This window comes from Equus przewalskii, chromosome 7 (genome assembly GCF_037783145.1).
Source record: "Equus przewalskii isolate Varuska chromosome 7, EquPr2, whole genome shotgun sequence".
In the NCBI taxonomy this organism is placed as follows: Eukaryota; Metazoa; Chordata; class Mammalia; order Perissodactyla; family Equidae; genus Equus; species Equus przewalskii.
The window spans coordinates 30318116-30345366 of record NC_091837.1 but is presented as its reverse complement, the minus strand read 5'-3'; the positions used below and the strand labels follow the sequence as shown (position 1 = coordinate 30345366).

The window sequence follows — 27251 nt, the reverse complement described above, 5'->3', positions numbered from 1 at the left end:
GGGGCAGGAAATGGATCCGTGGTTGCCAGGGCTCGTGGGGACGAGCAGGGGGAGCAGAGAGGGCTTCCAGCGCAGTGACACCACTCTGGACAATGCTGTCATGGTGGACACACGCCACTGGCCACTGTGCACACCCACAGAGTGTCCAACACCGACAGTGAGCCCTAAGTGTACCATAAGGTAAATTGGACTCTGGGTGATGACGACGTGTCAACAGGCTCCCCAGTTGTAACAAGTTGCCACAGCAGTGCAGGTGTTCCTGACGGGAAAGGAAGGTGGCAGGGAGGCGGGAGCACATGGGAACTCTGTACTTTCTGCACTTTTTCTGCAAACCTAAAACTGCTTTAAAAAATAAAGTCTACTACTGGGCCTGCCCAGCGGCAAAGCGGTTAAGTTCACGCGCTCCGCTTCGGCTGCCAGGGGTTCACCGGTTTGGATCCCAGGCGTGGGCCTCTGCACCGCTCATCTAGCTATGCTGTGGCAGCCGTCCTACATATAAAGTAGAGGAGAATGGGTTCGGATGTTAGCTCAGGGCCAGTCTTCCTCAAAAATAAATAAATCAAGTCTAATGTAGCAACAAAATGCCCTGATCGTCTCCATCTTCTTTGGGCATTTCTGTCTCTAATATACCAGGAGCCCCACAGAGCAGAAGGGGCTGCCTCCAGCACGGCCCTTCCTGCCTGCAGACACTTCAGGAAGCCAGATCGCAGTGGCCCCTCCAGGAGCCTGCCTTTCAAGGCCTCACCTTCCGCTTCTCTAAGGCTACCTCTCCACCCAGTTCTGTGTAATAGTGCAATGAGCCTTTCTGGCAATAAATTAGTTTTAACTTATAAAAACAATATACAGTTTAAAAAATGCAAACCCTACAACTCAACAATAAGAGAAAGCACTCAATTGAAAAATGGGCAAAAGGGGCCAGCCCGGTGGCGCAGTGGTTAAGTTCATGTGCTCTGTTTCGGTGGCCCAGGGTTCACTGGTTTGGATCCCTGGTGCAGACCTACACACCGCTCATCAAGCCCTGCTGTGGCAGGTATCCCACATATAAAAGAGAGGAAGATGGGCATGGATGTTAGCTCAGCGCCAGTCTTCCTCAGCAAAAAGAGGACGATTGGCGGCAGATGTTAGCTCAGGGCTGATCTTCCTCAAAAAGTAAAAAAAAAAACGGGCAAAGGACTTGAATAGAAATTTCTCCAAAAAAGATCTCGAAATGGCCAACAAGCACATGAAAAGATGCTCAAAGACACTTGTCACCATGGACGCGCAAATCAAACCACAGCAAGGTTCACATCACAGCCAGCAGGGCGGCAAGAGCAGCTGCTGTGGGTGAAGCTGGGGAGCGGGCCTCAGCACTGCGGGGTGGAAATGGCGCTGGGTCCCGGGAACTGAACAAGGACTCTTCCCCTCTGGTGTACACACGCCAGAGAACCGGGGCGCAGGTGTCCCGAGGGCCCAGGTGAGTGATTCCACTGGGACAGAGGCCAGGGGCACGGACAGTCCGAGCCCACACCTGAGTACGAGTCTTGCCCTGGGGCCTGCTCCCCAGGCTGAGCCCGGCCGCAGTCCAGACTCCAGGACCCAGGGCAGGGGTGATGAGCAAGCAGGTGACAGGAAAAGGACAGAGACAGTGACAAACCAACCATGAGTGACACCAACCCAACAATTCCAAAGGTTTATTTCCTTAAATTGCTATTACACAATTTAATGCAAGTGGGGGAAAATCACACAAAATTCCTTTTCAAGCAGACCAAGGCCTGAGTGCTGCCTCATAGAGAATGGGACCAGCTGGTGGCGCCCGAGGCTGGGGCCCCAGACTGACCTGGGCACACGCGGCCACCAGAGAACAAGGACAGGAAGCTGTGCGAGGCCTCTTTTGAGGCTGCAGCCTCCAGCACCCTGGACTCCAGCTGACGATAAAGCAATAAATACGAACATGTTCTGTGCAGCAAGGAAAAAGTAAAGTCACCGCGTGATGAGAAAAGACACACGTCACAGGGCTTTCCTAAGTCCAAGCACAGTGGCGACATTTCAAGTATTGCAGAGACACGCAGGGAGACCTTGGCATCTGTGGTCTTAAGACCGTGCACTCCCGCCATGGGCGCCTGGACTCGCACGGCCTTCCTCCACACTCTTGGGGATCCACGTGAGGGGGCTAGGCAGAGCTGGGCAGACCGGGAAGGTCCCCGAGCCTGGAAGGCGGGCCTCCCCACTGACCCCCTCGATGGCGGCCAGGACCTGGGGGGGCACACTGACATCAAACCTACTGTGAAAGCTGGATGGGGGAGGTTTTTGCACAAAACACTCCCCCTCACCTGCCCGCCATTCGCAGGCGGGGAGGGCACAGCAGGGGCAGAGCTGCCTCACAGGGCTAGAAGGCGGGACAGCTGGCCACCCCCAGATGCACACGTGCCCGATGCCACCCGCTCCTGCCTTAGCAGCCAGGGCAGTGCTGAGGCCCAACCTTTCCAAAACAAAACGGCCTACACACCTTTGAGTTCTCATCTCTAACAAAAAAGGGGCTGCAAAAAATAAGACACATTTTAGGAGTAAAGTGTGAAAGGCTGCAACATCTGCTTCTGAGTTTAGAAAGCCTGGTGCTTCATACTGTCCGTCCCTAAAAGAACATTTAAATAAGACAGCTGTGTCTCCCGAGACAGTCCCGGGCGGCAGGCACAGCACACACGCACACACACACTCGCACACGCTCACAGGACTATTTATATATATACGTGGATATGGATATGTACACGTGCCTCGTAGTGCAACAACCAGGACCGGGCTGAAAGCCCTGGTTCAAGTCCGCCTGCATAAAGTGCTGGGTGATTCACAAAGCTGGGTGGGTGGTCTTGGGGAAGGAGAGAGGGGGAGCCAGGACGCCACACCTTTTCCTGGGGGGAGCCCCTGGGCAGATCTGGCAGCTTTGGCTTGACCGGGCATCACTGTCTCAGGGCCTCTGCTTGTCCTCAGCAGGGTGGGGGGATGCCCAAGCACCCCCACTTGCCATCAAGGCAGCCGAGGGAGAGAAGTTTTGACTGCCGGCTGGGAGCTCTGCCCATCAGCAAGGCCAAGGGACTGGCCTGGGTGGAGTTCTGTGCTGGCCCTCCAGTGCCCTGAAGTCAGCCCACTGCTGTGGAGCCCGGGCAATGGAGACACAGCTTGAGGCCCGGCTCCAGACCCTGGGCGGGGAGCCTCAGTCTTCTCCTGGGCACCATCAAGCAGTGCCAAGGCCACACGATTGTCCCCTCAAGCCCGGCCAGCATGCCACGCCCCACCTCGTGGCATCGGCAGAGAGGGTCCAGCCCCTTGGGATGGCAGGCCGGCCTCCAGGAGGTCAGGCACAGATGCCGGTCAGCAGGGCTGAGAGTCTCCGCTCGATACACAGCTTGCCTGCAGAGAGAGAGGGCACCGTGAGTGGGCTGCCTGCCACACCCCTCCTCGCCCACGGTGGCCCACTGGGCACTCACACTTGGCAATGTTCTCCACATCCGCCTGATCCGTGAGGATGTGCTGTAGCCCCTCCATGAGCAGCAAGGCCTTGTGGTAGCGCTGGACACAGTCCTCCCGACGGTGGAACATCTCATCCAGGGCGGCCGACTGTACCTGTTCAGGCAAGGGCAGAGGCTGGGACTGGCTGCCCCCGCCGCCTGGAACGGGGAGGCCCTGGGGTGACAGCCCCGAATATCCGCGCACAGCCCTCACACTGGGGGACACAGGTGATGGTGCCGCATGAGTGCGGATGGCCCATGTCATGTGGGAGTCTACACAGATGGTCGTGTGGCCTTGGGCAGCCAAGGGGTTACAGATCAGACAACTGGCCAACCCAAGACGGTCAGGGCCGCCTGGCAGAGCAGCCCCTTGTCTGTGGCATCGCTATCAGTGCTGGCGTAACTCACCAGTCATCATCCCCGAGGAAGGGCAGGGGAGGAGAGCTCAGGGGCGCGCAAGCAGACTTGTCTCCAACACTTGTTCAGACTGTGCATTTTTACTACACAAAACAACTTTCTCAAAAACAGGCAGTGCCTCAGGTGCAGCTGTTTTTGGACAGAAGAACCCCAAAACAATGGAAGCAGAGCACCGAGCAGGCCCGGGGCCTCTCAGAGTCCCCAGTGCCTGCAAGCTGGGCTGCCCATGTCCATCTCCTCTGCAGGCCACCCCACCAGCTAAGAGGCTTGAAAAACCAGGCTTCTCATTTTAAGTTGGAACTGAGTCTCAGGGAGGGGTGTGGCCAAGGATGCCACCTGGGCCATGGAGCCAAAACACTGGTGAGCTGCCAGCACCAGGCTGGGGCCCAGGAGTGGCCTGTCTGTCATCTGTTGTCGGGGGGGCAATGTGATGTAACTTTTCACCCCAGGAGTGACGTCCCCAAATCAGCCAAGCTTCATCCATCACTCTCCCTGCCTGCCCCTCGGCCTGTGCTCCCGCCCGTCATACCATCTGCACCGCGTGGCTGAAGATGAGCTTCTCGGCAGTGACGCTCTGGATGCGGTCCAGGAGCCGCTGCTTGTCCAGGAAAAAGCGCTGCAGCCGCAGGCTCAGGCCTTGGCAGGACACCACGCTCGCCTTGTACAGCTCATTCAGCTTCCGCACCACTGCAGGGGGCGTGTGGCCTTCGTCAGCTCAGGCACCCCCAGCAGGGGGACGGAGAAGACCAGCAGGCAAAAGGCCCTCAGCACATCCCTGGGGCCACCATCCAACCCCATCTCCTTTGTGCTCTGCTCCAGCCGCACACACTGGTCCTTCCCATCCCCCAAGACGCACCAAGGCCCTGCTGCAGGGCCTTTGCACCTGCTGGCCCACAGGATCCCCCACTCTCCCACCTGGGCTGGGGCTGCTCCAAGTGACCACTTCAGAAAGGCCTCACTGTCTCCCTCCCCTGGCCACTTGTCCCACCCTGAATTTCTCTTCTGAGTTCACCATCTCCTGCTACCAAGACTCCTGGAGGTGCAAGCTAAGTCCACTGACCCTGCTTCACGGTGGACGACAGGCAGAGCTTGCCAGCCCGGATCTGGTCAATGGCAGTCTGCAGGCCTGAGGAGAGCAACTCAGCCACCTTCAGGTAGAGTACCAGCTGTTCTGCAAAGCTGGAGGGCGGCAGATGAGTCAGGCGGCTTGGAGGCCTGCACCCCAGGCCACCTCCCCATCTGGGCCCCGCCAGGCGCACCCACCCCCACTCGCGGCTCAGCATGCTGATCTGGTCGGCCACAACGCTCTCCTGCAGCTGGTACTCGGGCCCCCCAGCCGCCTCGCTGGCACTGCCCTTCAGGGCGGCGATCTCCAGGACGTGCTGGACAAAGACGAGCGTGAAGCGCAGGCTGTGCAGGATCTCCGTGTGCTCTTGCTGGGGGGAACCAGGGCCACTGAGGAGCCTTGGCCGCAGGCATTGATCAGAGGTGGATGGGGCAGGGGGAGGGGGGCCCCCAGACCAGAGAGACCTCTGCCCAGCCCTCCCTGCAGAGCCCACACCTCCGCAGTCTAGGGCTGGCTGTGCCCGGAGGCATGCATGCTCCAGCCAGGGGACAGCGATGCCGCCAGGCCCCCTGCCTGCCCCCAGCCCCAGCCCTCACCTCCATGAGGGTCTCCTCGGGGAGGTCGGGGGCCTCGAAGGTCACAGCCCCCTCCAGGTTAGCAGCAACAGGGTCGGCAAAGGTGCAGCAGTGGCCAGGAACCTCAGGGACGGCCTCGCTGCAGGCCCCGGGAGCCAGGTGGCGGGCAGAGGAAGAGCCGGCAGAGCTGAGGGAGCTTGAGGAGCCCACTGCAGGGAGTGGGCCAGTGAGTGAGGGCCCCTCCACTGTGCCCAGATCCAGGACGTGTTCCCACCTCCCGTGCGGGATGGCAGCACTATCTCACGGTTACTGACGGGCCACATGTGCCACTTACCCGCTGCTACCCGCGAGGGCCCGCGCTGCCTCTCACCTGAGAACATCCTGGCACGGGGGCCCTGGGGTGGCGTGCTCCCGCTGGGGGGTGACCCCACGGTAAACACCACTGGCGCCGGGCTGCTGGCACCCCCAGCGCGGGCTCCAGGGTGCAGGTTCCCTCCAAGGCCAGCAGAGGGTGCTGGGGGGGGAGGAGGGAGGAGGGGCTCAGGGGCCTTTCCACCAGGGCCCGGGTGTCCCCCACCCAGGCACGCCCTTCACGTACCAATCTCCATGGGCTTCTCCTGCAGGCTGTCCGTGCTGCCCGAGTCGGGGGCCTGCGTCCCAAACGCAGCTTTGAGGAGCAGATCAGTGAGGCGGCCGGTGCTGAGTGACCTGCAGGGCCAGGGGCAGCAGTGAGCCAACCGTGATCCAGAGGCTGGGGTACCAGGGCCATCCAGCTGGACGCAACCTCCCACTGCCCAGGGCTGCCCACAGCCAGGGCCTGGGGCCTCACAGCCTGGTCAGGAGCCCAGCCTGGCCCACCCACTGTGACCCACACCAGGCACACAGAGCGCCTCACCCGTGCTGGCCACTTCATCGTCCCGCCAACCCTGGACCAGGTACTGTCACCCGCTAAGCAGACACAGAAGCTGAGGCTCAGAGGGAGCGAAGGCTCAGAGGCCCAGTCTCTCCTCCCACCCAGGGGCGTGTGGCAGGCAGCGTCAGGGGGCGTCCCACCCACTCACCTGCCAAAGGGGCCCTTGGTGTCGTCAGAGGGCCGCAGGCCAGGGCCCAGATGCTGCCCTTGGAAGGGCCCGGCCTCTGAGAGGTCGGGCAGTGTCCGGTTCCGAGGCGGCGTCATGACCACGCCCTGCCGGGCCAGGAGGGTCAGCAAGTTCTGGGAGCTGGGGGTCTTGGGGAAATCGAAGGTGGGCATGGCCTAGGAAGGGCAAGTGGGGTGCTGAGAAGGCCGCCCCACCAGTGTGCCCCTCCCAACACCAACAACCCGACAAGGTCGGCACCGCCCGGCTGCATCTGCAGGGCCCCACACTGCAAAGCCCCAAACTTTCACGACCTGGGTCTTCACAGCAAGTGTGAGACCTGTGCGTGGCCAACTCTACTCTGTGCTGGAGGAAAGTGCTGCACGCATATGTACGTTATACAAGCACACAGCACACAGCACACGTATGTGCTTCGACATCCTCACAGCAACACCCCCAGGCAGCTACAGGTTCTGGCCCCATCTCCCAGACAGGAAAACTGAGTCAAGGGGCTGAACTAAGTAATTTTGGTGGCAGCCAGGGTTTTCTGGGGCTGTGGACCACTAGGCCAGTCAGAACACGTCCTCTGTTAGGGGCTAGAGGACAGATGCTCCGGCTTTGGGGGACAGTCTCTGCACAGGAATGGGGCCACCCCACACACACACACAGGAGACTCATGGAGCCAGCTGCCAGCCAGCGCAAAAGGTCTGGGCACTGAGGGTGGGCAGAGCCATGCTAGAGCGATCCGCCAGCCTCTGCATTTCCCGGCCACCGTGTCCTACGGCCGAGCAGGTGGGTGGGAGGGGATCCTCAGGACAGAGCCACCCTCTCTGGTCCAAGCATGCACCCACGTGGAGACTGGGACTGTTACCTTGGTGGGAGAGCCCAGGATGGGTGGCAGGGGGTTCCGCTGCAGGAAGTCGGGCAGCTTGGGTGAGCCACGCAGGGGCCGGCAGGACGGCAGCCCATGGGACGGCTGGGGGGGGCTGGCCTGAGGGTGGCCGAACACCACCCCCAGCGGGTCCGTGGGGGGCTTGGGCAGCTTGGGGCGGACAACGTGCAGGTCAGACAGGTTGGGGGCACTGTGCAAGCGGCAGCCCAGCCCAGCAGTGTGCGGAGAATGCTCGGGCACGGAGGAGCCTACAACAGTACAGGACGGGCCTGGTCAGTGCCGGCCATGGGCAGCCTGGCCCAGCCTGCATCACCGGCCACAGGTGTGTAGGGAGGCTGTCATGTCCACTTGTTATTCCCTCTACCCTCACAGGCACCCACATGCTCCACTGTGCATTGGAGCAGACAGGCACAGAGGAGCTGAGAACCCTGCCAAAGATCACATAGCATGGACAGGAGGGAGCATCAGAATCCCACAGTCGGCCTCGATAACCTCGGCTCAAGGTGTGTTAAAACGGATGCTCTCACAGATCTCCTACCATCCTTTAACTTGTGAGAAGTGACCACTGTAAGAACAGGAAAATGGCCGCTGCCCCAAGCACGGAGGTCAGCCCAGATCCTCCACGCTCCCCAGCTCCACCCTCACACCCAGGCCAGGCACCCACCTGGACGAGGGGACCTGCCACCCCGCATCTCTGCTCCTTGTGGGGAGGGCGCCCTGCTCCAGCCCGGCCGCTCAGGGATAGTTCCAACTTGCAGGAAAGAAGAGTTGCCCAAGTCAATGCCGGGACGGGCGCACCCTCCCCCTGCCCCAGCCCAGCTGTGGAGATGCCCAGTCCAGTCCAGAGGCTGCGTCCGTCAGGGGCCCGAGGGCTCACCTTGTGGAGACGGCGTGTAGGGCCGTCCCCCACCCAGGGACAGCTTCCTGGCCAGGGCAGCTCCGTGTTCGGCGTGGGATGGGGGCGACGGACTGGCCCGTGCAAAGCCCAGGGGGCTGGTGCTGCCCGACCTGCGGATGGCGGAAGACCTGGGACGCGGGCAGGCGGGAGGAGGTGAGGCCCCCAGCCATGCCCAGCGAGGGCCATGGCCATGCCAGATGGCACAGCCCCTCAGTTCAAATAATGGGCCTCACCAGGGAGCCCTGAGGAGAGTCGGACCCCTCACTCTCCTGCCTGGAACAGCAACTAGGAGGTGGAGCCCCAGCATCTCCCCAGGGGCACCTTCAGGCCTGAGGTCCCTGCCAGGACCACCACCAGCCCACAGGACCTTCTGTGAATTACAGGAAAGACACTCTCTCCTCGGACTGTTTACTTCCATCTGTTAAAATTTGCCAAAATCGATATTGGTTTTGTAAACTCAAGAGGTCAAGTGTTGTGACGTCTACCACAACACTGTTGTAATAAACCTAGAACCCTGGCGTTGAGTGGTGGCGCTGAGAGCTAAGCATTGCACAGCCTACACAACTGTGCGTGCACGACGACCCTGCCCTCTCCAAGGGGGTTCTAGTAGGGTTCTCTCTACAGTCCTCTAGGACATGCCTGGCCACTGGGGGACCCTGCACTCACCGTGGGATCTGGCACCGGGGTACCCTGCACTCGCCGTAGGGCCTGGCACTGGGGGACCCTGCACTCGCTCTAGGGCCTGGCACACGGTGGCCCTGCACTCGCCATGGGGCCTGGCACTGGGGGACCCTGCACTCGCTCTAGGGCCTGGCACACGGTGGCCCTGCACTCACCATGGGGCCTAGCACTGGGGGACCCTGTACTTGCTATGGGGTCTGGCACTAGGGGACCCTGCACTCGCTGTGCAGTCTGGTACAAGGGGCCCTGTACTCGCCGTGGGGCCTAGCACTGGGGGACCCTGTACTTGCTATGGGGTCTGGCACTGGGGGACCCTGCACTCGCTGTGCAGTCTGGCACTGGGGGGCCCTGCACTCACCGTTGGGCCTGGTACAGGGGACCCTGCACTCACTGTGGGGTCTGGTCCCGGGGACCCTGCATTCGCTGTGTGGTCTGGTACGGGGGGCTCTGCACTCACGGTTGGGTCTGGTACTGGGGACCCTGCACTCGCTGTGTAGTCTGGTACTGGGGACCCTGCACTCGCCGTGGGGTCTGGTACGGGGGGCCCTGCACTCACCGTTGGGCCTGGCACTGGGTGGGCGACTGCAGGTTCTGTTCAATGCGCTGGTAGTTCTGTACCTGAGTGGGGACTGGGATTGGGACAGATGCACCGCACCTGCTGCTGGAGAACGGGCCGGCCCGGCTGCGGTGGGTAGAGAGGTTGGGGGTCACTGGATATGGGGTGCTGGGCTCAACCCCAGGCCCAAACATCCTGGGGCAGAGGCCACCCTGGGGAACCTGCTTCCTCATCTCTGCACACACCCAGCGCTGCTGCCATTCAGGCACTGGGGACTGTGCGCACCCCATCCCATCCACTCTCTGCCCCAGGTGACTTCTGGTTGGGACCAGCCAGTGGGACACCCAGTAGGAGGTCAGATAGAAGACAGGGAGGCAGGACCAGCTCCAGAAGCCTGTGTCCACCTGGCCCTGCAGGCTCAAGGGTGGTGGCAGCGCTGGGCCCTGGCAGTTCCTGCAGCCCCCCACCCCGGGGTCTACGTCCCCTCGACCCCAGTCCCTTCTGCTGGACCATCTGCAAGGACTCGGTGTCCAGCCAGGCCTGAACGAAAGCAGGGCCTGACTCAGGGCTGGGGGTACCATGACACTGAGGAAAGACCTAACTCTGGTTCCAGGCCACTCACAGCCCCTCCCTGGCCCTGGGCCCCTGCTTACCCTGAGGGGCTGGGGGAGCTGCTGCAGGGCGGGGAGGGAGACGGGGTCCGGCCATGGCTCCCCAGGCCAGCTGAGGCCACTAGCGAACTCCTGGTGAGGACAGAGTGGATAGGCAGGGCTGCACCTTCAGGCCAAATGCGTGCAGAACCTGGCCCTCCCAAGGACACCGTCCTGCACTGGGCACAGCAGACCTGGCCCTTCCCAGTCGTCTAACCCAGGCGGGGCAAAAGAATAGCCTGCAAGAGCCAGTGCTGTCTCCCCAAAGGTGAGGGCCCAGGGCAGGCCTTACCCACTGCACATCAAGCTGTCTGGTAGGGGCTTGGCACCAGCCGCCTCGGCCACCAGGTCACCTGCAGATGGGAGACGGCTGAGGCTCAGCCCAGCGCTTGGGCAGTGTGGGACCCTTGAGCGCCAGGGACCAGAGCTCTCGTGTCTCCACTTCAATCACTTGTACTGAGAATTCCTTTTGCCTCGCTGGACCTCAGGGCTCTCGACGGAGACCCTGGGATCCCCCTCAGCAGCCTTTAACCTACTCCAAGCCAGGCTCCACAGCTCCCCATCTGGGACCGACCCCTCCTCCAGGGCCCCTGGGTCCCACATCTGCCCTGTCCACCTCCTCTCCCAGGGCCCTATCTTCCTGGTGCCTTCCTGGTGCTGCCAGAGGCAGGATAGGGGCTGTCCTATCCCCCTGGAGCCCAGCCAACAGGCTCAGCATGAGTCACTGCAATTCCTAGTGTACACCAGGGCCCGCTCCAACGCAGCCCAGGCCCAGGGGTCTTGGGGAGGCCAGCAACAGCGAAAGGAAGTGATAGAGTCCAGTGTCATGAGCAGAATGAGGACCCAGACAGGGCTTGGGAAGGCCATACCCACCCCAGAGGTCTGAGCACCTTCGCTCAGCAAACACGGAGTGGGTGGCAGCTCCATCACTTGGAGCAGGTGCTCTGGACGGGGTGCTTTCAATACGCAAACAAAGACGAGACAAGGTGCTGGGAGAGGGTGGTTGCAGGGCCAGGGGTGTGGAAGGCATGACCTGGCCCACAGACCACCCGCTGACCACTGCGAGGACTAGGCTTGGACTGTGGCCAAGCTGACCTGGTGTGAAGCTCCCAGAAGCCCACTCTGAAGGCCCATGGGTGGACACAAGTCTGCAACCACATGCACATGTGCACATGGCAGCCCCCTGACCTGGAAACTGGGCCGGGACCATGACGAAGTCATCAGTGTCACAGGAGGAGTCCTTGCTGCTGGCGCCCGAGTCCCGGGAGCCCTGCAGGAAGCCGGCGGCGTCGGCTGGGGAGGTCAGCGTCTTCTGTAGCTGCTGCTGCATCTCCCCCAGGGACTGGGAGTCAGAGGAGAGACCACTGAGACTAGGCCCCAGGGCCTGGGTGAAACAGGGCCACGGGTGCTGAGAACGGGGGTCTGCACATCACTCTCCCCATGGGCCACTCCCTTCCTTTATCTTCTGAGATGCCACATGCCAAGTGGAGCCTGGACCCCATGGGACAGTCACTGGACGAAGACAGCCCGCTGCCCAGGGCAGGGGGAAGCACTCAGCTCCTGGAGCTCCTGGGGAGGCTCCCTTCTCTATCGGTCCTGCAAAGGCCCGAAGGGGGGAGTGCTTCGGGGGCATGTGCAGGGGGCAAGCTGCCCGTTGGCCAGCCTTGCTCTGCACTCAGCACATGGGTGTCCAGAACACCTGCCTTCAGATGTGAGCAAGAGGTGTCTTCACCACCAGCCCAGCCCCGGCCTGGCAGGACAGACAGACAGAGGGATGGGGGTTCTAGCTCTGAGCCCCAACACCCCACATCTTGGACACTGTGGAGACGCCCTCCCAACCCTGTGCTGGGCTGCACGGGGACACATGTCCACCTAGGTCTGTACATCTCCACACATGTGCGTGTAGCGTGCACACGGCTCTGAAGGACGGGGACTGATGGATGTCAGGTTGGCCTGGAGGACAAGGAGGGGCTAACAGGGGCCTTCACCTCCTTCTAACGCTTCAACATGCCACAAGCAGGACTTGTCCATCTGGGTCTTGACCCAATCAGACGACACAACAAAAATAATGACAGCGCCCTGACTGAGGTCCATGCGGCTCTGAACCCGAGGGGAGGGAAGCCCAGGGCCCAGCCCCCGGCAGGTGACTCACCGGAGGGGAGGCCAGGTGGGAGGTGGAGCTGCTGCTGGAGCTACTGCCAGACCCCGAGCTGGGGTACGAGGGCACAGGCACAGGTGGGGCTGGTAGAGGGTAGGGGTCAGCGTGGACGCTCGCTCTCTGTCCCTGCAGACCCCATCCCACGGCACCCCACCCCACGCTGCAGATAGCTGCTGGCCTGGGCCCCTCAAAACAGAGAAGCCAGGGATGGGGAGGGCAGGGCAGTTCACCACCCCACACCCCTGCTCCTGACCTGTGGGGGCCCCAGCCCCACCCCCACCTGCTGCACCTGGTCAGCACAGCTCTAGAGTCGACCCCAGGGGCTATGGCCCAAGCCGCCCTAGGCTCGAGGAGGGCTGAGGAGCCAGTAACCCCAACCTTCTGGGTGGCCACAGCCCAGGGGGAAGACATGGGAGCCCTCAGGACCCTCAGGGAACTCACACTTCTTCACAGTGGCACTGGCATCAAGAAAAGGGTGATGGAAAAACTCATCTGCAAGAAGGAGGGTGAGTGATGCCTTGCAGAGCTGTGACTCCAAGTGTTTCCTGGGTAAAGGAGGCCCCCCAGCTTTTCCCTGGGGCCCGAGCTCCAGTGGCTTTGGCAACCATCCCAGCCAGCACCACGCCAGGCATGGAGGGAGACAGACCCCAGCTGGTGGCTCCTCCACACATCTGACCCTATCTGGCCGGGGCCAGGCCCCACCCATCCTGCCCGACGGTGGTTTCCCAGCAGTGCTTCCCATTGCAAAACTGGGGGTTTACAGCCTATGCTGCTGGGAAAAAAGCTGTGGGCACTGGGGAAACCCACCCTGCCACCTCCAGAGCGGCCCTTGGGAGCTGGGAGCAAGCAGGATGTGGGCCACCAGGGACGCAGCTAGAAGGGCCCCTGCCCCAAATCGGTGAGCCCTACAGGACCGGATGAGCGGAGAGGGGCTTCTGGGGGTCCTGTCCCCCACGCCTTTTGGGGGCAGCCACCCAGACTGGGCACTCACCGAAGTCCATGCGGTCTTTGTGGTTTCGCTGCAGCAGAGCCAGGAGCAGCTGTCTCAGTGGGGCTGAGGTCTCCCGAGGGATGCTGGGTGGGGCCAAAAGATGGCGTTGACAGGGCAGCCTGGCTGGGGGGTCTGCCGGGAGGAGGGGCCTAGGCTGGGGGAGGGGCACTTACATGGGGACCAGCGTCTTGTTCTTCTCATAGAAGAGGCGCAGATCTTGGGGGCTGCTGGCCTGGTGGGGGACGATTTGTGAGTACCCCGCTGCACTCAGCCATTGCTCCTTTCAGAGCCTTGTCCCGTGCATTCCCTCGCCCAGGACTGCTGGCCCTGACTTGCGGGCCCCGACACGCTTCCACAGACAGGCTTCCCTGATCCTCCCGTGTGGGCTGGGGAGCCGTGGGGACTGTGCAAGGGCAGCCAGGGGGCTGGAAGCAGGGCAGCTGGGCCTCCCTCCCACCCAGGGCAGCCTGGTGTGGGTGCATCCAAGTGTCTGGTGTGATTGTTTGTTTCCTTCTTGAAATTAAAGAGCAGCCTGGGCACCTCACTCTGAAAAGGGCCCCAGAATCAGCTCGCCCCTCCCAGTGGGTTGGCCCCCCGTGGGGAACACCCAGCACATGTGTGTTCATTCACTTATTCACTCACTGAGCACTGTTGTGTGCCAGGCACTGGGGTACAGCTGAGACCAAGACGGCACCCTGCCTCCCTGGGGCTGACACGTCAGCCAAGGGCAGCCCTCCATGTGCTCAAGCAGGGAAAAAATGGCAGGGGGGAAGGGAGGGAGGGGGCAAGGGGGGCCAGCCTGGGTCACTGGGCAGTCAGAGAGGGCTGTGCGGCAAGCAGATGACAGGTGAGGGCTGCCAAGTTGGGCCATCAGGTCACGACAGCGTGCAAAGACCTGCTGCGTGGGCTCGGAGCACCAGGCCCTCCGGGGTCCCACTGCAGTGGGCCACTGCTTTCCAAATGTGGGGCGCGCCTTAGAGCTTGGTGTCCTAACACCAATTTAATGGGTCACGCCAGCAGTGGAATGGGTGGGAGGGAGGCCATGAAACTTAGTTCAGATGTACACACAGACACACACAGATGCACCCGGGGCCAGTGGGGGCTCCGGCCATGGCCCTGAAAGGACTGCACAGCAGGGAGCTGGAGGCCACCTCACTCTAGTGAGAGAGGCTGCAGGATTCTAATGGCTGGGGGCCGTCCTGGGACCCAAAGCTGAGTGTCAGGTGGAGGGTGTGATCTGGCTGGTCACCCCAGGCCCAGCACAGCCTGCCTCTGACCTGAGGCCCGCTCACCTGGAAGGGCGCCTTCCCGGTCAGACACTGGTACACGATGGTGCCGATGCTCCACAGATCTGCTTTCCCGTCATAGTGCTGGGACATGATGACTTCAGGGGCCTGTGGCATATTAGAAACGCAGCTCAGTGCAAAAATGGACACTGAGCGTGCAATGACCAAAGTCTGGCACCACCCAGGCGCCAGCCAATCGGGACAGACACCAGCCAGGCGCCAGCCAATCGGGACAGGCACCAGCCAGGCACCAGCCAATCGGGACAGACACCAGCCAGGCACCAGCCAATTAGGACAGACACCAGCCAGGTATCACCCAATTCACAGATCTGGCGGGAAACAACAGTACAGCCACACTGGCTACCACCCGAGGTAAGGCCACAGGATGGGACTCAGCTCTGGAGACGGGCAGCAGGGGCTGGGGCCGGCCCACCTACCATATACATGGGGGAGCCGCAGAGCGTGGCCGCCATCATGTTGCTCTGGAGGTACCGGGCAAAGCCGAAGTCGGCTGCGGGTGAGGAGAGACACGTGAGGAGGGCGCCGCAGCCCCAGCCTCCCCGGCCCCTCCCTGGCCCCACCGGCCTGGCCTCACCGATCTTGACGCGGATGTTGTTGGGGTTGGCGCGGCGTCCGCTGGGGTTGGACAGCAGGATGTTCTGGGGCTTTAGGTCACGGTGGATGATGCCTTTGCTGTGCAGCAGCCGCATGGCGCCCGCGATCTGCTGCAGGAAGAGCCGGATAGTGTCCTCGCTCAGCGTCCGCATGGCTGTGGGGAGACAGGGCTCAGGGGGGTGCAGCTCACCCAGGCACCCTGGACAAGGGGCTGTGAGCCCAACAGGACAAGGATGATGGATGACGTGGACCCTGGGGGAGAGGCCTCCTGCCCAGTGCCACTCTTATGCTACACCCTGGAAAACTGCCATGAAACCCTACTCTCCTGCCTGGCACCTGAGGTCTCCAGGCCCCCATCACTCACACTGCAAACACATGCTCCTGTCCCCCCAGCCCATCTGCTGCTGGCTCTGTCTGGAACCTTCTTCCCCCCATGCCGCCCAACTCTGACCTGCTCTCAGTATCACCTCCCCACGGCCACTCTGTGCTGCTGCGAAACATGCCTGCTCCTTCCTGAGTTCATGATTACTTCCGGGAGCTTCCTCCCCCAGCACTCACGGAAAGCACCACAGCCAGCAGCTCTGTGAGGAACAACGCCCCCCCACGCTGTGCCTGGCCCTCAATGAATGATGGGCTGAGCAAACTGACGACAAGCAGTGAACACAGAAGAGGCCACCCTCCACCTGGGGCAGGGCCCTAAGGAGGCCCGCCCCTCTGCAGTGAGCCAGGCCTCACCGGGGGCCCAGGGTGCTCAGGATGAGCGGCATCTTGCAGAACAGCCAGCCAGATGCCTCAGGGACCCTGCAGGTCTGAGGGGCCACATGGAGGGCAGGCACCACATCCTGGCAGACCGCCTGGGGCCCCACTCAAGAGGGGCCCTTCCAGGCCGAGTCCACCCTGCAAGGCTGTCCCTGATGGGGCTCTGCTTCCTGATGGGACAGGAGGACCCATGGTCGCCATCAGGGCTGCGCAGGCTCATTCACTCAGGGCCCGCTCGCAGGCTGGGGCAGGGTATGCGGCCAGCCCAGTCCCAGGACATCCACTCACTGTGCAGGTAGTCAGCCAGGTCCCCGCCGTTGCAGTACTGCAAAACACCAGGGAGACATCTTGGTCAGCAGCTGGGGCAGACCCTCCAACCCTGCCCAGGTCTTCCCACCACCCTATGCCAAGACATCTGCTCCCTGCCCGGGCACTCAGGTGCCCTGTTTCCTCCCTGGGGCAGGAGTCCCCTGCAATCTGTGCTTGAAGGGGTCAGTGGGGGCGCTTGTCACCCCTCGGGCACCTGCTGTGGCCACCAGAGCTCCTGGTGCCAAGACCCAAAGCCCACGGACATGTGGACAACTTCTAACCCCCAGGTGAAAGAGGCCCAAAAGCCAGAGGGACTGGCCTCCCTTTCCTCACAAACAGGCCTACAGGGACTCACCTCCATGACCAGGTAAACGGAATTGGCCATTTCCTGCAGGACACAGAAGAGGCACTAGTGAGAGGTGGAGGGGAGGGCACCCTGCCCCGACTCCAGCAGCCCTCTGGGAGGCCCGTCTGTGCCCCAGAGCGACTTGAGCACTCGGCACCCTCACGTGCCCGCCACACTCCACCTGCGCTACAAGCAGGAGAGGCCAAAGAGCGTGGACACCAGCTGGCCTGGAGGGCCCCAGGGCCTTGTGTGTCAGGACTCAGACTGTCGGTTAGTGGTCAGGAGATGAGGATGTCTGAGAGCCCAGTGCGCTTTGCTGTTTTGTTTTTGAGGCTATTTGCAGGTGGGTTTGAGTGACAGGAGAAGCAACCATTCAGAACACTCCATTAGCCCAGTCTGGGGAAAGAGGCTGAGGTCTCAAAAGGGTGTCAAGAGTCAGGTGTGGACACTGCCTCCCAGGAGCTCAGCTTACCATTCTCTGAGGGGCGAGTCCTGGCCCAGTGTACCCACGGCGGGGCGGGGGGGAACACCCACGCCCCCAAGAAGGGACACGGCCAGGGTGTAAGGGCCTTGACCCTCATGCTGCAGAAACTGCTCAGCTCCTGGCCCCAGAATCAAAGACATCAACAAAATTCTAGGTCAGTGCTGCCAGCCCACTGCCAGCCCGCAGCTCCAGGCCAGCTTCCGGCTCAGTCCTCAGCCACCCATGGCTTCGGGGTGCACTGGCACCCTCATGAAACTGAGGAGGAGCCTGGTGCCGAGGCCAGTGCACAGACCCTCCGCCCCTAGCAGTCAGCACCCTCAAGGCGAGGTGCCACCGGGGCTCCTCCTGCAGCAGGGTGCCACTGAGAGCCCCAGGTCACCATTGAGTCCACAGGGGCCCAAGAAGCCAAGCCGACCAGGCAGGCAGGCGGGCTCCTGACCTCTCTGCCTCCCACCACCAGGCCCCCGACTCTTCCCCAGGCAGGGTCTTCCCTAACTGAGGGGGGCTCTGCCAGCCAAGAGCATGGACCCCCAAACCCCTTCAGCAGGAGCACACCATGGGGCCTTGGGAACGGGGAGGACGCCCCTCCCTGGGCCCCAGCACCCATGGCACAATGCAAAAGGCCCTCATCCATGGGCAGCTCCGATGTCTAACCCCCACAGTACAGGGGGCAAGTCTGGAAGCTGGCCCGAGAGCTCTCAAAGCTGCCTGGGGGCGGGGAAAGGGAGAGATGGCTGCAGGAAAGATATTTCTAGGTGGTCTTCAGGGGAAGGGACCTGAGGTCCAGAAACAGAGACCAGACCCCCAGGAGCGGGCTACCACCTTCCCCCCAGTTCAGGTCCCAGGGATGCCCCAGAACAGCCCTGGCAGGACAAAGGACCCCTGCTCAGACCCACATGCAGTGGACAAAGGAATGGGGACACGAAGTAGATGGGTGACACTCCATGTTTAAATGTCAGCCGCCAAAAACAAGAGAAGCCCTCCACGCTCCCAGAGCTTCACAAACAGAGAGGTTCTGTGTCCAAGCGGGCATGCCTCAGGAAGCGAGCTGAGTAGAGCACTCTCTCAGGGTGCAAGGCCGACATGGAAACCCCTTGGGCCTGGCTAGGCATGGGACAGGCAGGCCTGCTCCAGCATGCCTCCACCCTGTGCTCCCAGGCCCGACACTCTCGTCATTCAGGCGTGTCCCAGCAGGGACGCAGAAGCCTTCCAAGGTGCCCAGCAGGCCCTGGCCCAGCCTTCCAGGCCAGCTGTGGGGGAGAGATAACCCAGGGCAGGGACCCGAGAATCCCCAGTCACACGGGGGCCGCTGGATGGCTGGGGGCCAGAGGGAGACAGAGCCTAGGACGGAGGGAGACGACGAGGGCGGAGGCAGGCGGAGGCTCTCAAGCAGCGAGGGCAGGGCGGATGCGAGAGGTAAGGACCCAGAAATAGCCCAGGAGATCGCAACACCCACTCCCCGTGACACCCAGGCCACCTGCTCCCTCGCCTGCTATCACCCTGACCGTGGCCACCTCCAGTGACATGCTGAGTGTACTCCCAAATTTACTCCTCACCAGTGAGGTTGAAAGGGCAGGGGGCCCCCCATGAGCACTCTTGTCTCGAGACCAAAAGGGCTGAGCCCCCTGGCCTAGGCCACACAGCCGGATGGGGAGAGCCAGGACTTAGCCCCAGGAGATGCCAGCTCTAGCCTGTCCTCCCGACAGTCGGCACCCTGCTCCCCAGGAAAGCCCCAAACTCACCCACAGAGCCAGGACAGGCAGGACAACGTGACAAGGACAGACGCAGCAGGCATCCCTGCTGAGTGTCCCCAGTGGGTCACGACACCATGCGCGGCTGTGCAGGCTATGGGCTGGGAGGTACGACCACTGCCCTGCCGCCCACTTCTCCCCACAAAGGCAGGGGCGCCCCCGGAACCCATGACACCCTCCCCCAGAAAGGAGGTCACTGTGGCAGAAGTGACAAAAGAGTCTCCTTTGTGCCCAAGAACCCCCACCCCCGCCAACACTCCAGCCACAGGTGAGCTTCCAAATGCAATGCCAGGCACCCTCCTGCCCAAGACCCCTGCCATGGGCCACCTCTGGGCACCCCCAGACCCCACTCAGCCCTGCCTGCCGGCTCACTGGCCCTAGCACTCCCAGCCCAGCTCCCTGACAGCCCCAGGCCCTTGCCCCTCCCTGCTGGCAGGAGGTCACAGCTCGTTGTCGTCACTTCCCCAGAGGACCCCTTCCCTAAGACTCCCCTGAAGCCCTCCTGGCACATGGGGGGGGGGGGGAGGCTCTTGGATGCACAGGGCTGTGGGGGTCTCGGCTCCTCTCCTCCCTCTGATCTCTGTCCCTCACCCAGGGGGGTCAGAGACTGCAGCGTTCCTGCCCTGTACCCGAGGTCAGCCTCATCCCCAGCAGGCCCTCGCAGGCACACGCAGACTCGGGGCCACCACCCTGGAACAGAGGACAGCTTCGACAGCCCCTTCAGCCTGGGGTCTGGCTCCCTACCTATGAGCTTGGCCATGGAGGCACTTGGAGCGGGCCAGCCTTCATGTGCTGACTCCAGCAGGCAGGAACCCAGGCCACTGCCGGACGAGGTCAACACAGGTGGCTAGGGCTTGGAAGCAGAGGCCGGCTCGAGTGTATCCTCAGCCTCCCCCGGACCCATGCCAAGGCCAAGCCAGGTCCCAGGAGAGCCCAGCAGCATCACCCCGAGCCCTGGCCGGGACGAGAAGATGGGCCCAACCACATGGCCAGCAGCGCACGCCCAGGCCCTGGGCAGGATACTTCTCTAAGAAGATGCATGCACAACTCCCTCCCTCCCCAGGGCCTGGCCGCCCCATCCATCTGGGGTATGCAGTTACTGCTGGGTGTCTCTGACCCCGCTCTGGGGAAGCTGGCTCTCTGGGCACCCCCAGGGGGCAAGGAGAGGTCAGCACCGCCTCGGTGGCCACAGCTGACCTGCCCCTGCCCAGCCTACCACCCACCCATAACCTAAACAGGCCTCAGGTTCCACCTCTGCCAGCCCCCACATGGGCTAAATTTGGTTTTCACAAGCTCCCCTGGGCAGTGAGTGAGGACCTAGTAAGCAGGCTCTAGCGACCAAGCCACCTCCTTGAGGGTCAGTCTAGACTCAATCTAGACACTTGAAAGGACCAAGACTGGTCTGGGGCTCCTAATGATCACACCACCCCAGAGAGGGCTCACCTCCTGGGGAAGGCGGACAGGAGCTACTGGCTATATTGCCGTCCTCAGGTAGCAGGTTCTCGGCAGTCTGTCACATACATATACACACACACATATATATACACACTTTTTTTTTTTGCTGAGGAAGATTGGCTATGAGCTAATATCTGTGCCACTCTTCCCCTATCTTGTATGTGGGATGCTGCCACAGCATGGCTTAGTGAGCACTGTGTAGCTCTGCACCCAGGATCCAAACCCACAAACCCTGGGCCACCAAAGCGGAGCACACGAACTTAACCACTACGCCACCAGGCCAGCCTCGAGTCTGTTATATTATTAATACGTAAATACAAACGTACTAGGTGGGCCTAGGCATGGGCCCACCAGACCCCACGTCCTACAATGAACACACGGGCTCGCCTTCATCCACAGTCAACCCGCTACTCTAGGACTGGGTAGATCCGACAGATCTCATAGCCTATTTAAGGGGAGAAAATGGGGCACAGCGAGGTGCTGCAATTCTGCTCCAGTCACGGAGCCGGCCAGGGAAGAGGAGAGCTGGGCTGAGACCCAGAGTCCTGACCACTCCACTGTGCAGCCCCCAGGGAAGTGGGTGGTGAACCCAACCTGTGCACTTAAGGCAGACGACAAGGCAAAGCCTTTAAAGGGACAAAGAAACGGAGCCATCTCTTGGTGACATGCCCACAGGCCGTGCGGACAGGGCTGCCCGGGCATCAGGGCCAGGTGTCCTGGGCAGCCTTGCACGGGTGTCCAGGCACGTAGGAGGCCGCCCCACCCCGAGGTGCTAAGGTGCTTTGCCTAATAGGATCCCGGTTTCCGCCTGGGTCGGCCTGGGGCGGAGGGGGGAGCGGCAGCGGGCAGCACTGACCTAGTTAACTCTTCGGGAGCCGGCTGTCTTGGCTCCAGAGGGTGGCAAAAGCCACAGCTGAGGCCAGGACGAGCCGCCCACAGGAGCAGAGTCACTCCCCGCCCCCAGGCTGGGCTCTCCTGGACAGCTCCCAGAAGGGAAGGGATGCCTGGCCCCACCCTCCTTCCTGGGGAGCCTCCTCAGCTGGCCATTGTGTGCTGGCAGCATCCTGGGGGCTGCAGCCTGGCCTGCTCCAGGAAAAGCAGGGGACACTTTCAGGGGAGAGGGGGGAGCATGAGCTGGTGCAACCCCTCGGAAAACACAAAATCTACACATTTCTCCCGGAGACTCACCCAGCCCTAGTTGGTGGGCAGCCCAGTGACACTGCAGATCTGACACACACAATGCCCACGGCAGCTCTGTCCTGGGGCACCGTCCCAGCGCGGCCCAGGACGGGATGCCACAGAGCAAACAGAGACACAGCACCCCTGGTGTGAGGCCGAGGGCACGCCAAGACAGGCTGTAGACATCCAGGGCCCAGGTGCAGGAGCACCAGCCAGGAGGAAGTCCTCACAGACAGCAGGACCCAGGGTCCCTCTGGGGCAGAGAAATGCAAGGAGCAGGCTTCAGGGGCTAACCGAGCTCTACTCCTCACCCGCATAAGAGCCACACAGGTGCCTCCTGTATCGAGCACTTGGTAATCTGCGTTTTGCACTGTCTGGTATGTAAATACTTCAAGATTTAAGTTAAAAAAAATAGATAAAACAATAACGCAACTTGGCAGGCAATTTCCAGAACTGCCAGGCCCTTGTCTTGGAACCTGGTACCAAAGGGCCCCCATGCTGCCCGAATCCCACCCCTACTCTGGCCTAGCCTGGCAGCCCAGGCCCTCTCAGGGAGGGGAGCATCTTGGGCTCACCTGCCTGGGCTCACAGAGCCCACTGCCAAGAGCCAGGACTCTGGAACGTTGTCCTGAAAGAGCCTCCCCTTGACTGAGGTCCCAAACTGGAACTCACAAGGAGCTGGCTGTCTGCCCGCCCAGGGCGAGTGAGTCACATCCAGCTGTGGGAACCAGCTGGATGGCGTGCTGGCCTGGGGGGAGGGGAGGTTACTGTCGGCAAGGCCAGTGATCATCAGCCCTCCTCAGGGCACACTGGGCAGGGCTGGTCCTGGCTGCACAGTCTATATCGATTCCTGCAATGGCTACTGTCCCTGGGCAGGAACACACCCAGACACCAAACAGCACACTGGCGTGAGACTAAGGGCCCACTCCTCTACCACTCGATGGAAGGCCAGGGGCTGCTGCCTTCCCATGGGTCTGGGGGCCTCAGAACAGAGCACAATCCAAGGGGCCCATCTCCTAGGCACCCATATCGACCTGACAAATGCCCCTATTCTGTAGAGCCCCAAAACAAAACCACCTCAACAGACAAGAAATAACCTGAGGGAGAGGACTGGCAACCTATCAAGAGAGTGCTTCCCTTAACATATAAAGAGTTCCTACAGATCAATAACATTTATATAGCACTTAGTACATAGCAAGCACAGATCTAAGCACTTAACATCTGTCGACTCAAGGTGTCATCACAACGACCCTACAATATACATAGGTGCACTGTTATCATCTCCCACTTCACAGGTAACACTCAGGCACCAAGAGGCTGCGTAATCTGCCCAAAGTCACACAGGTAAGTTGATGGGGGAGCTGGCTCAGAGCCCACGCCAGTAAGCACAGTGCCATCCAGCCTCAGTAAGGAAGACCAAGGGGAACACGTGCCTAGGGCGGGAGGCACCTGTAACATTCACACGCACATGGAGAGATGCTGAGCCGCAATGAGAATAAGCAAAAACCAAAACCATAAAAGATGCCATTTTCCACCCCTCACTCAGGCCGAGATGACAGGCCGAGACCCCACCTCCCGGCCAGGCTGTGGGCAGACAGTCCCTCCTGAGGGCAGCGCCGCTGGGAGGCCGCCGTCCAGCCTCCATGGACCACGACACAGCAACTGCCCCAAGGAAGGCCCGTGCCTCTTCCCCAGGGGCTCTCCTTCTAGGAACCCACCCTGCAGATGCACACATGGCAAAGGTGAGTGCCAGGACAGCCAGGACCACACTGCTGATGTGTCTGAATCCCAGAACAACCACCTGTCCCTCTGTGGGGGGTTGACGAGGTCAGCAACGGAACATGGGGCAAAGGAACACCACAGCTCCAGGTAACACCCACAGCCACAAAGGCAATAGCAGCCAGCACTCACACAGTGCTTACCATGACCAGTCTCAACCAAACAGTTCCATGGTCTCTGTTTTACAGAGGGAGAAAGAGGCACAGAGAGATTAAGACATTTGCCCAAGGACACACAGCTAGTTTAAGCGGCACAGCCAGGACCGGAACCAGGTTGTCTAGCTTCAGAGTCTGGGCTCTGGACCACTGTGCTTGGAGGTGGTAACCTTGAAGAGGGAATCGGGAGGTAATTTTCTTGGGAGGAGAGGAGTGTAACTTCTGACATGTGGATTGAGACAGTTATATGGGGTGACACGGAACCTCTCCAAGAAACACGCTTAAGTGAAAAAAGCCACAGTGCAGAACAGTGGATGGTGTGGCGAAGAGTACGTGAGAATGTGTCCCTGTCCCCAGAGAGACGCAGAAACAACCAGCAGGGGTGTGGGCGCCTCTAGGCGACAGTGGAGCTCCACTGGGACAGGGACAGGAGAATTACCTTTTTCCTCGTCCCCTTATGTACTATTTCCCTTTTTTGAGCCAAATCATTTACTACCTATTTTTAAAAGCCATGTTTCCTGGGTCCCGTGTGTGTCTCAGACAGGAGTCTAAGGACTCAGGGAACCACCCAGCACCTGAGCCCCAGCGGAGGTGCCTGGCCCCTGGAGGGGAGAGGCCACGCTGGCCTCTAAGCAGTCCTCAGAGAAGGGGAAGCTGCAGGGCTGCCACCCCGGAGGAAGCAGCACTGCCCGCAACCAGGTGTGTGGCTGGGACAGACAAGGGGAGGAGGAGGGACACGGGAGAAGAGGGGAGGGGAGGATGGGGGCGGGGAGGCGGCTGCCCTCTTGGCCCCAAGACACAGTGTCTCCTGCCTGGCTTCCAAGTATTCGCTGCCTACTGACCTGGGCCCTGCCCAAGTCACCTCATGTCATGCCACAGCCCAGTTCTGACGGGGGAGGGAACGGACAGGGGAGGAGGCCACCAAAACACAGACAGCCGGGCCGGGAACTTCCCCTCAGCCAGGGGCTGGTCCCGTGGCCTCAGTAAACAGGTTTCAAAACCATTAGTCAGCACTTTGGCACACAGATCTGCCGCCTCAGGTTCCCAAGTCCCCAAACTGGGCAGCCAGGGTCCCGGACCCTCGCCAAGACTGGGCCCCACGGCCGGGCCCAGGGCCCTGAGGGCAGTGGGGGACGCTGGCCACGGCCTAGGCCTAAAGTGGCCTCATCAGACAGGCGACGGCCTCCTGCCGGGGGTGGCCAGCCCCGACTGCCAGCAAGAAGGAGTCTCCGTCAGCCCCTCCCCCCAGTCTGACGCAGGGAAAGGCCGGCCAATGCCAAGCCGCTGGAGCAACGTCAACAAACAATCATCCAGCCCAGACAGGTGGGCCAGGCAGCCAGAACTACCCCGGGCCTGCACTGGAGACAGGACTCATGGCTGGGACCACTGGGTCAGACACCCTGGGGGTCACGCTACCGCCAGACCTCACTCACTTGGTGGTCAGAGTAACTCAGCCTGGCCTGTGTCCACTGCTGGTGCCGGTGGCAGTCAGGCAGCAGGAAAGGTGGGAACTCTCCCAACATGCCCAGAGGCGCCCAGGCCCCCACACTAGGCTGAGGATGGGGTCTCCAGGGTCTGTCAGGCCTTGCAGCTGCGCAGGCCAGACACCGGTCTACACACGGGGAGGCCCAGCTCCTTCCTCCAACAGAGACGTGGGACTAGGACTGGAACAGCCCACGACCAGCAGGGTCTCCAGGACCCGGCTAGCCTGGGATCCAAGCCCCCAGGGCCTGACACTGTTCCAGGCCAGCCTGGGAGGGTAATGCACCCCCCACCCACCACACCAGCCCCAGCCTTACCTGGAAGTCATACAAAGCCACGATGTTTTCATGTTTCAATTCCTAGGACAGAAACCCAAGTTTCCTGTGAGTGAGGCAGCTCACCCACCACGCTCTCCCCCGCTGCTTCCAAAGCCCGCTCACCTTGAGGATCTTGATTTCCTTCCCCAGCAGCGTCTGGGACTTGGCGAGGTTCTTCTTATTAATGCACTTGACCGCGACCTCCAGGTCGTGCTTCTGAAAACCAAGTGCCCACGTTCCTCAGGGGCCGGGAACCTCTCGAAGGCCGCCCCAGGCCAGGTAAGCACCTGGCGGTCCCGGCGGTGGGGGTCGCCCGGGGGATGCGGGGGACCCTGGGGTAGAGGGGTGAGCTCCCGGGGGATGGGGGTCCCTGGGGATGGGAGGCTCCCGGCGGAGGGGGGAGTGGGTCCCTGGGGGGATGAAGGGGTCCTCTGGAGATGAGGGGGCTCCCGGGGAGGTGTAGGTGTCCCAGGGGCTCAGGGGTCCCCGGCGGCGGGGACGCGGGGCCCCTCGCCGGGGCTGCGTCCGGCCCGCGGGCCCCTCACCTCGCGGTGGCGCCCCTTGAAGACCACGGCGAAGGCGCCGTGCCCGATCAGGTCCTTGCGCGAGAACTCGAACTTGCCCACGGCCTCCAGGCCGCCGCGGCCGGGCTCCATGGCGCGGGCGGGCGGGCTCAGGCGGCGCGGGCCGGGGGCGGCGGGCGGGGGGCTCGCGCCATCGGCAGGCCCGGCCCGCTCCCGCCCGGGCTGCTGATCCGGCTCCGGCTCCGAATCCGACCGCAATTCCGATCCCGACCCGGGTCGGACTCGGACTCGGGATCCGAATCGAGCTCCGGCGAGGAAACAAAAGAGCCGCGGCCGCCGGGCCCCGGAGCCTGAGACGCCGGCGCAGGCGCAGTGCGCGCCGGGCGGGGGCGGGCCAGGCCGGAGGGGCGGGGCCGGGGGCGGGGCCTGGGAGCGGCCGCGCTTAGTGGGTGGCGGGGCGGCGGGGCGGGGCCTGTCGGGGGCGGGCCCGGCGGCGGGGCGGGGCCTGCGGCAGTCCCGCCCCCTTGGGTGACCGGGGGAGACGGGCTGGCCGGGGCTCGCTCCCCAGCCGGTTCTCCCGCCGCAGCCTCGCCGCACGTCACTTGTCGGCGCGTCCCGGGGATGCACAGTTGCCATAGCCGCCATTAATACCTGGGGCGTGGCGTGTGTACCCCAGGGCTGGGGACTGGATAGATAAATGCTTAGAAAAAGAACGGCTGCGTTAGCGGTTATGTATTTAAAACTGCGTTTGATAGTAACACTTGTCCCCCGAATTGCACCAAAACCTAGGAAATAGCCCACAAGTCCATCAGAAAGGAAAGGTTACACAAATCTTGGTGCCTCCTTTCTATGGAGTAATAAACAGCAGATTCTTAGAGACAGTTAAATATGTATGTGATCAGAGGGAAAGTGCTCCAAAGTTTATAATTAAGTGAAAGCAAGGTGCAAAACAGTGAACTAGGCTACAATTTGTCATTTTAGAAAGTCACTGGAGGGGCGTGTGCGTACAATACCTACGTGTGTATATAGGTTTACGTATGTGTATACGCAGTTGCCACGCTGTGCTATATTATGTATGCGTCCACAGCATATAGTGTAATTATAACAGCTCACCCATTGCTTACCGTATGCAGTGGTCTTTCCGTTTATTAACTCATTACTCCTCACAGTGATTCCATGAGGTACTTGCTATTGTATCCCCATTTTACGGATGAGAAAACTGAGGCCTAGTGAAGCTGGTAATGTGACAAAAGTCACACAGACAGTAAGAGAAAGAGCCATGATTCTCATTCACAGGAAAACCGAGTGGTTGCTTTGGGAGAGTCAGTCCTTTTCACTGTATACCGTGAGTACTAGTGTGAATTTTCT

At 61.5% G+C, this 27251-nt stretch overlaps 1 protein-coding gene and 2 long non-coding RNA genes across 6 annotated transcripts; 2 read left to right on the top strand and 1 right to left on the bottom strand.

Moving 5' to 3' along the window:
* Positions 1–1655: 1655 nt before the first annotated feature.
* On the bottom strand, positions 1656–26250 carry ULK1 (unc-51 like autophagy activating kinase 1). Of its 4 annotated transcripts, XM_070629322.1 has the most exons (29): positions 25905–25950; positions 25483–25575; positions 25360–25401; positions 23549–23582; positions 16767–16799; positions 16391–16427; positions 15324–15497; positions 15166–15239; positions 14735–14836; positions 13616–13674; positions 13443–13525; positions 12893–12943; positions 12446–12534; positions 11482–11635; positions 10586–10646; positions 10297–10386; positions 9644–9769; positions 8386–8534; positions 8173–8259; positions 7488–7756; positions 6602–6795; positions 6139–6248; positions 5911–6054; positions 5562–5749; positions 5163–5335; positions 4960–5078; positions 4429–4586; positions 3462–3597; positions 1656–3384 (listed from the first exon to the last, which is right to left on the bottom strand). In XM_070629322.1, the coding sequence occupies exons 3-29, from the start codon at positions 25389–25391 to the stop codon at positions 3329–3331; spliced, it is 2982 nt and encodes a 993-aa protein (XP_070485423.1). In that variant the 5' UTR covers positions 25392–25401; positions 25483–25575; positions 25905–25950; the 3' UTR covers positions 1656–3328. The 4 variants fall into 4 exon arrangements, 3 of the variants coding, with proteins under 3 accessions (XP_070485423.1, XP_070485424.1, XP_070485422.1); XR_011542497.1 differs by lacking the exon at positions 23549–23582 and having other exon boundaries at positions 5163–5363; positions 25905–26197; XM_070629323.1 differs by lacking the exon at positions 23549–23582 and having other exon boundaries at positions 25905–26250.
* Positions 6161–8925, top strand: LOC139084780 (uncharacterized). Its single transcript, XR_011542498.1, has 2 exons — positions 6161–6475; positions 7881–8925. It is a non-coding gene; the product is annotated as an uncharacterized lncRNA (long non-coding RNA).
* On the top strand, positions 24927–25600 carry LOC139084782 (uncharacterized). The gene is made up of 2 exons (XR_011542500.1): positions 24927–25064; positions 25406–25600. It is a non-coding gene; the product is annotated as an uncharacterized lncRNA (long non-coding RNA).
* Positions 26251–27251: the final 1001 nt, after the last annotated feature.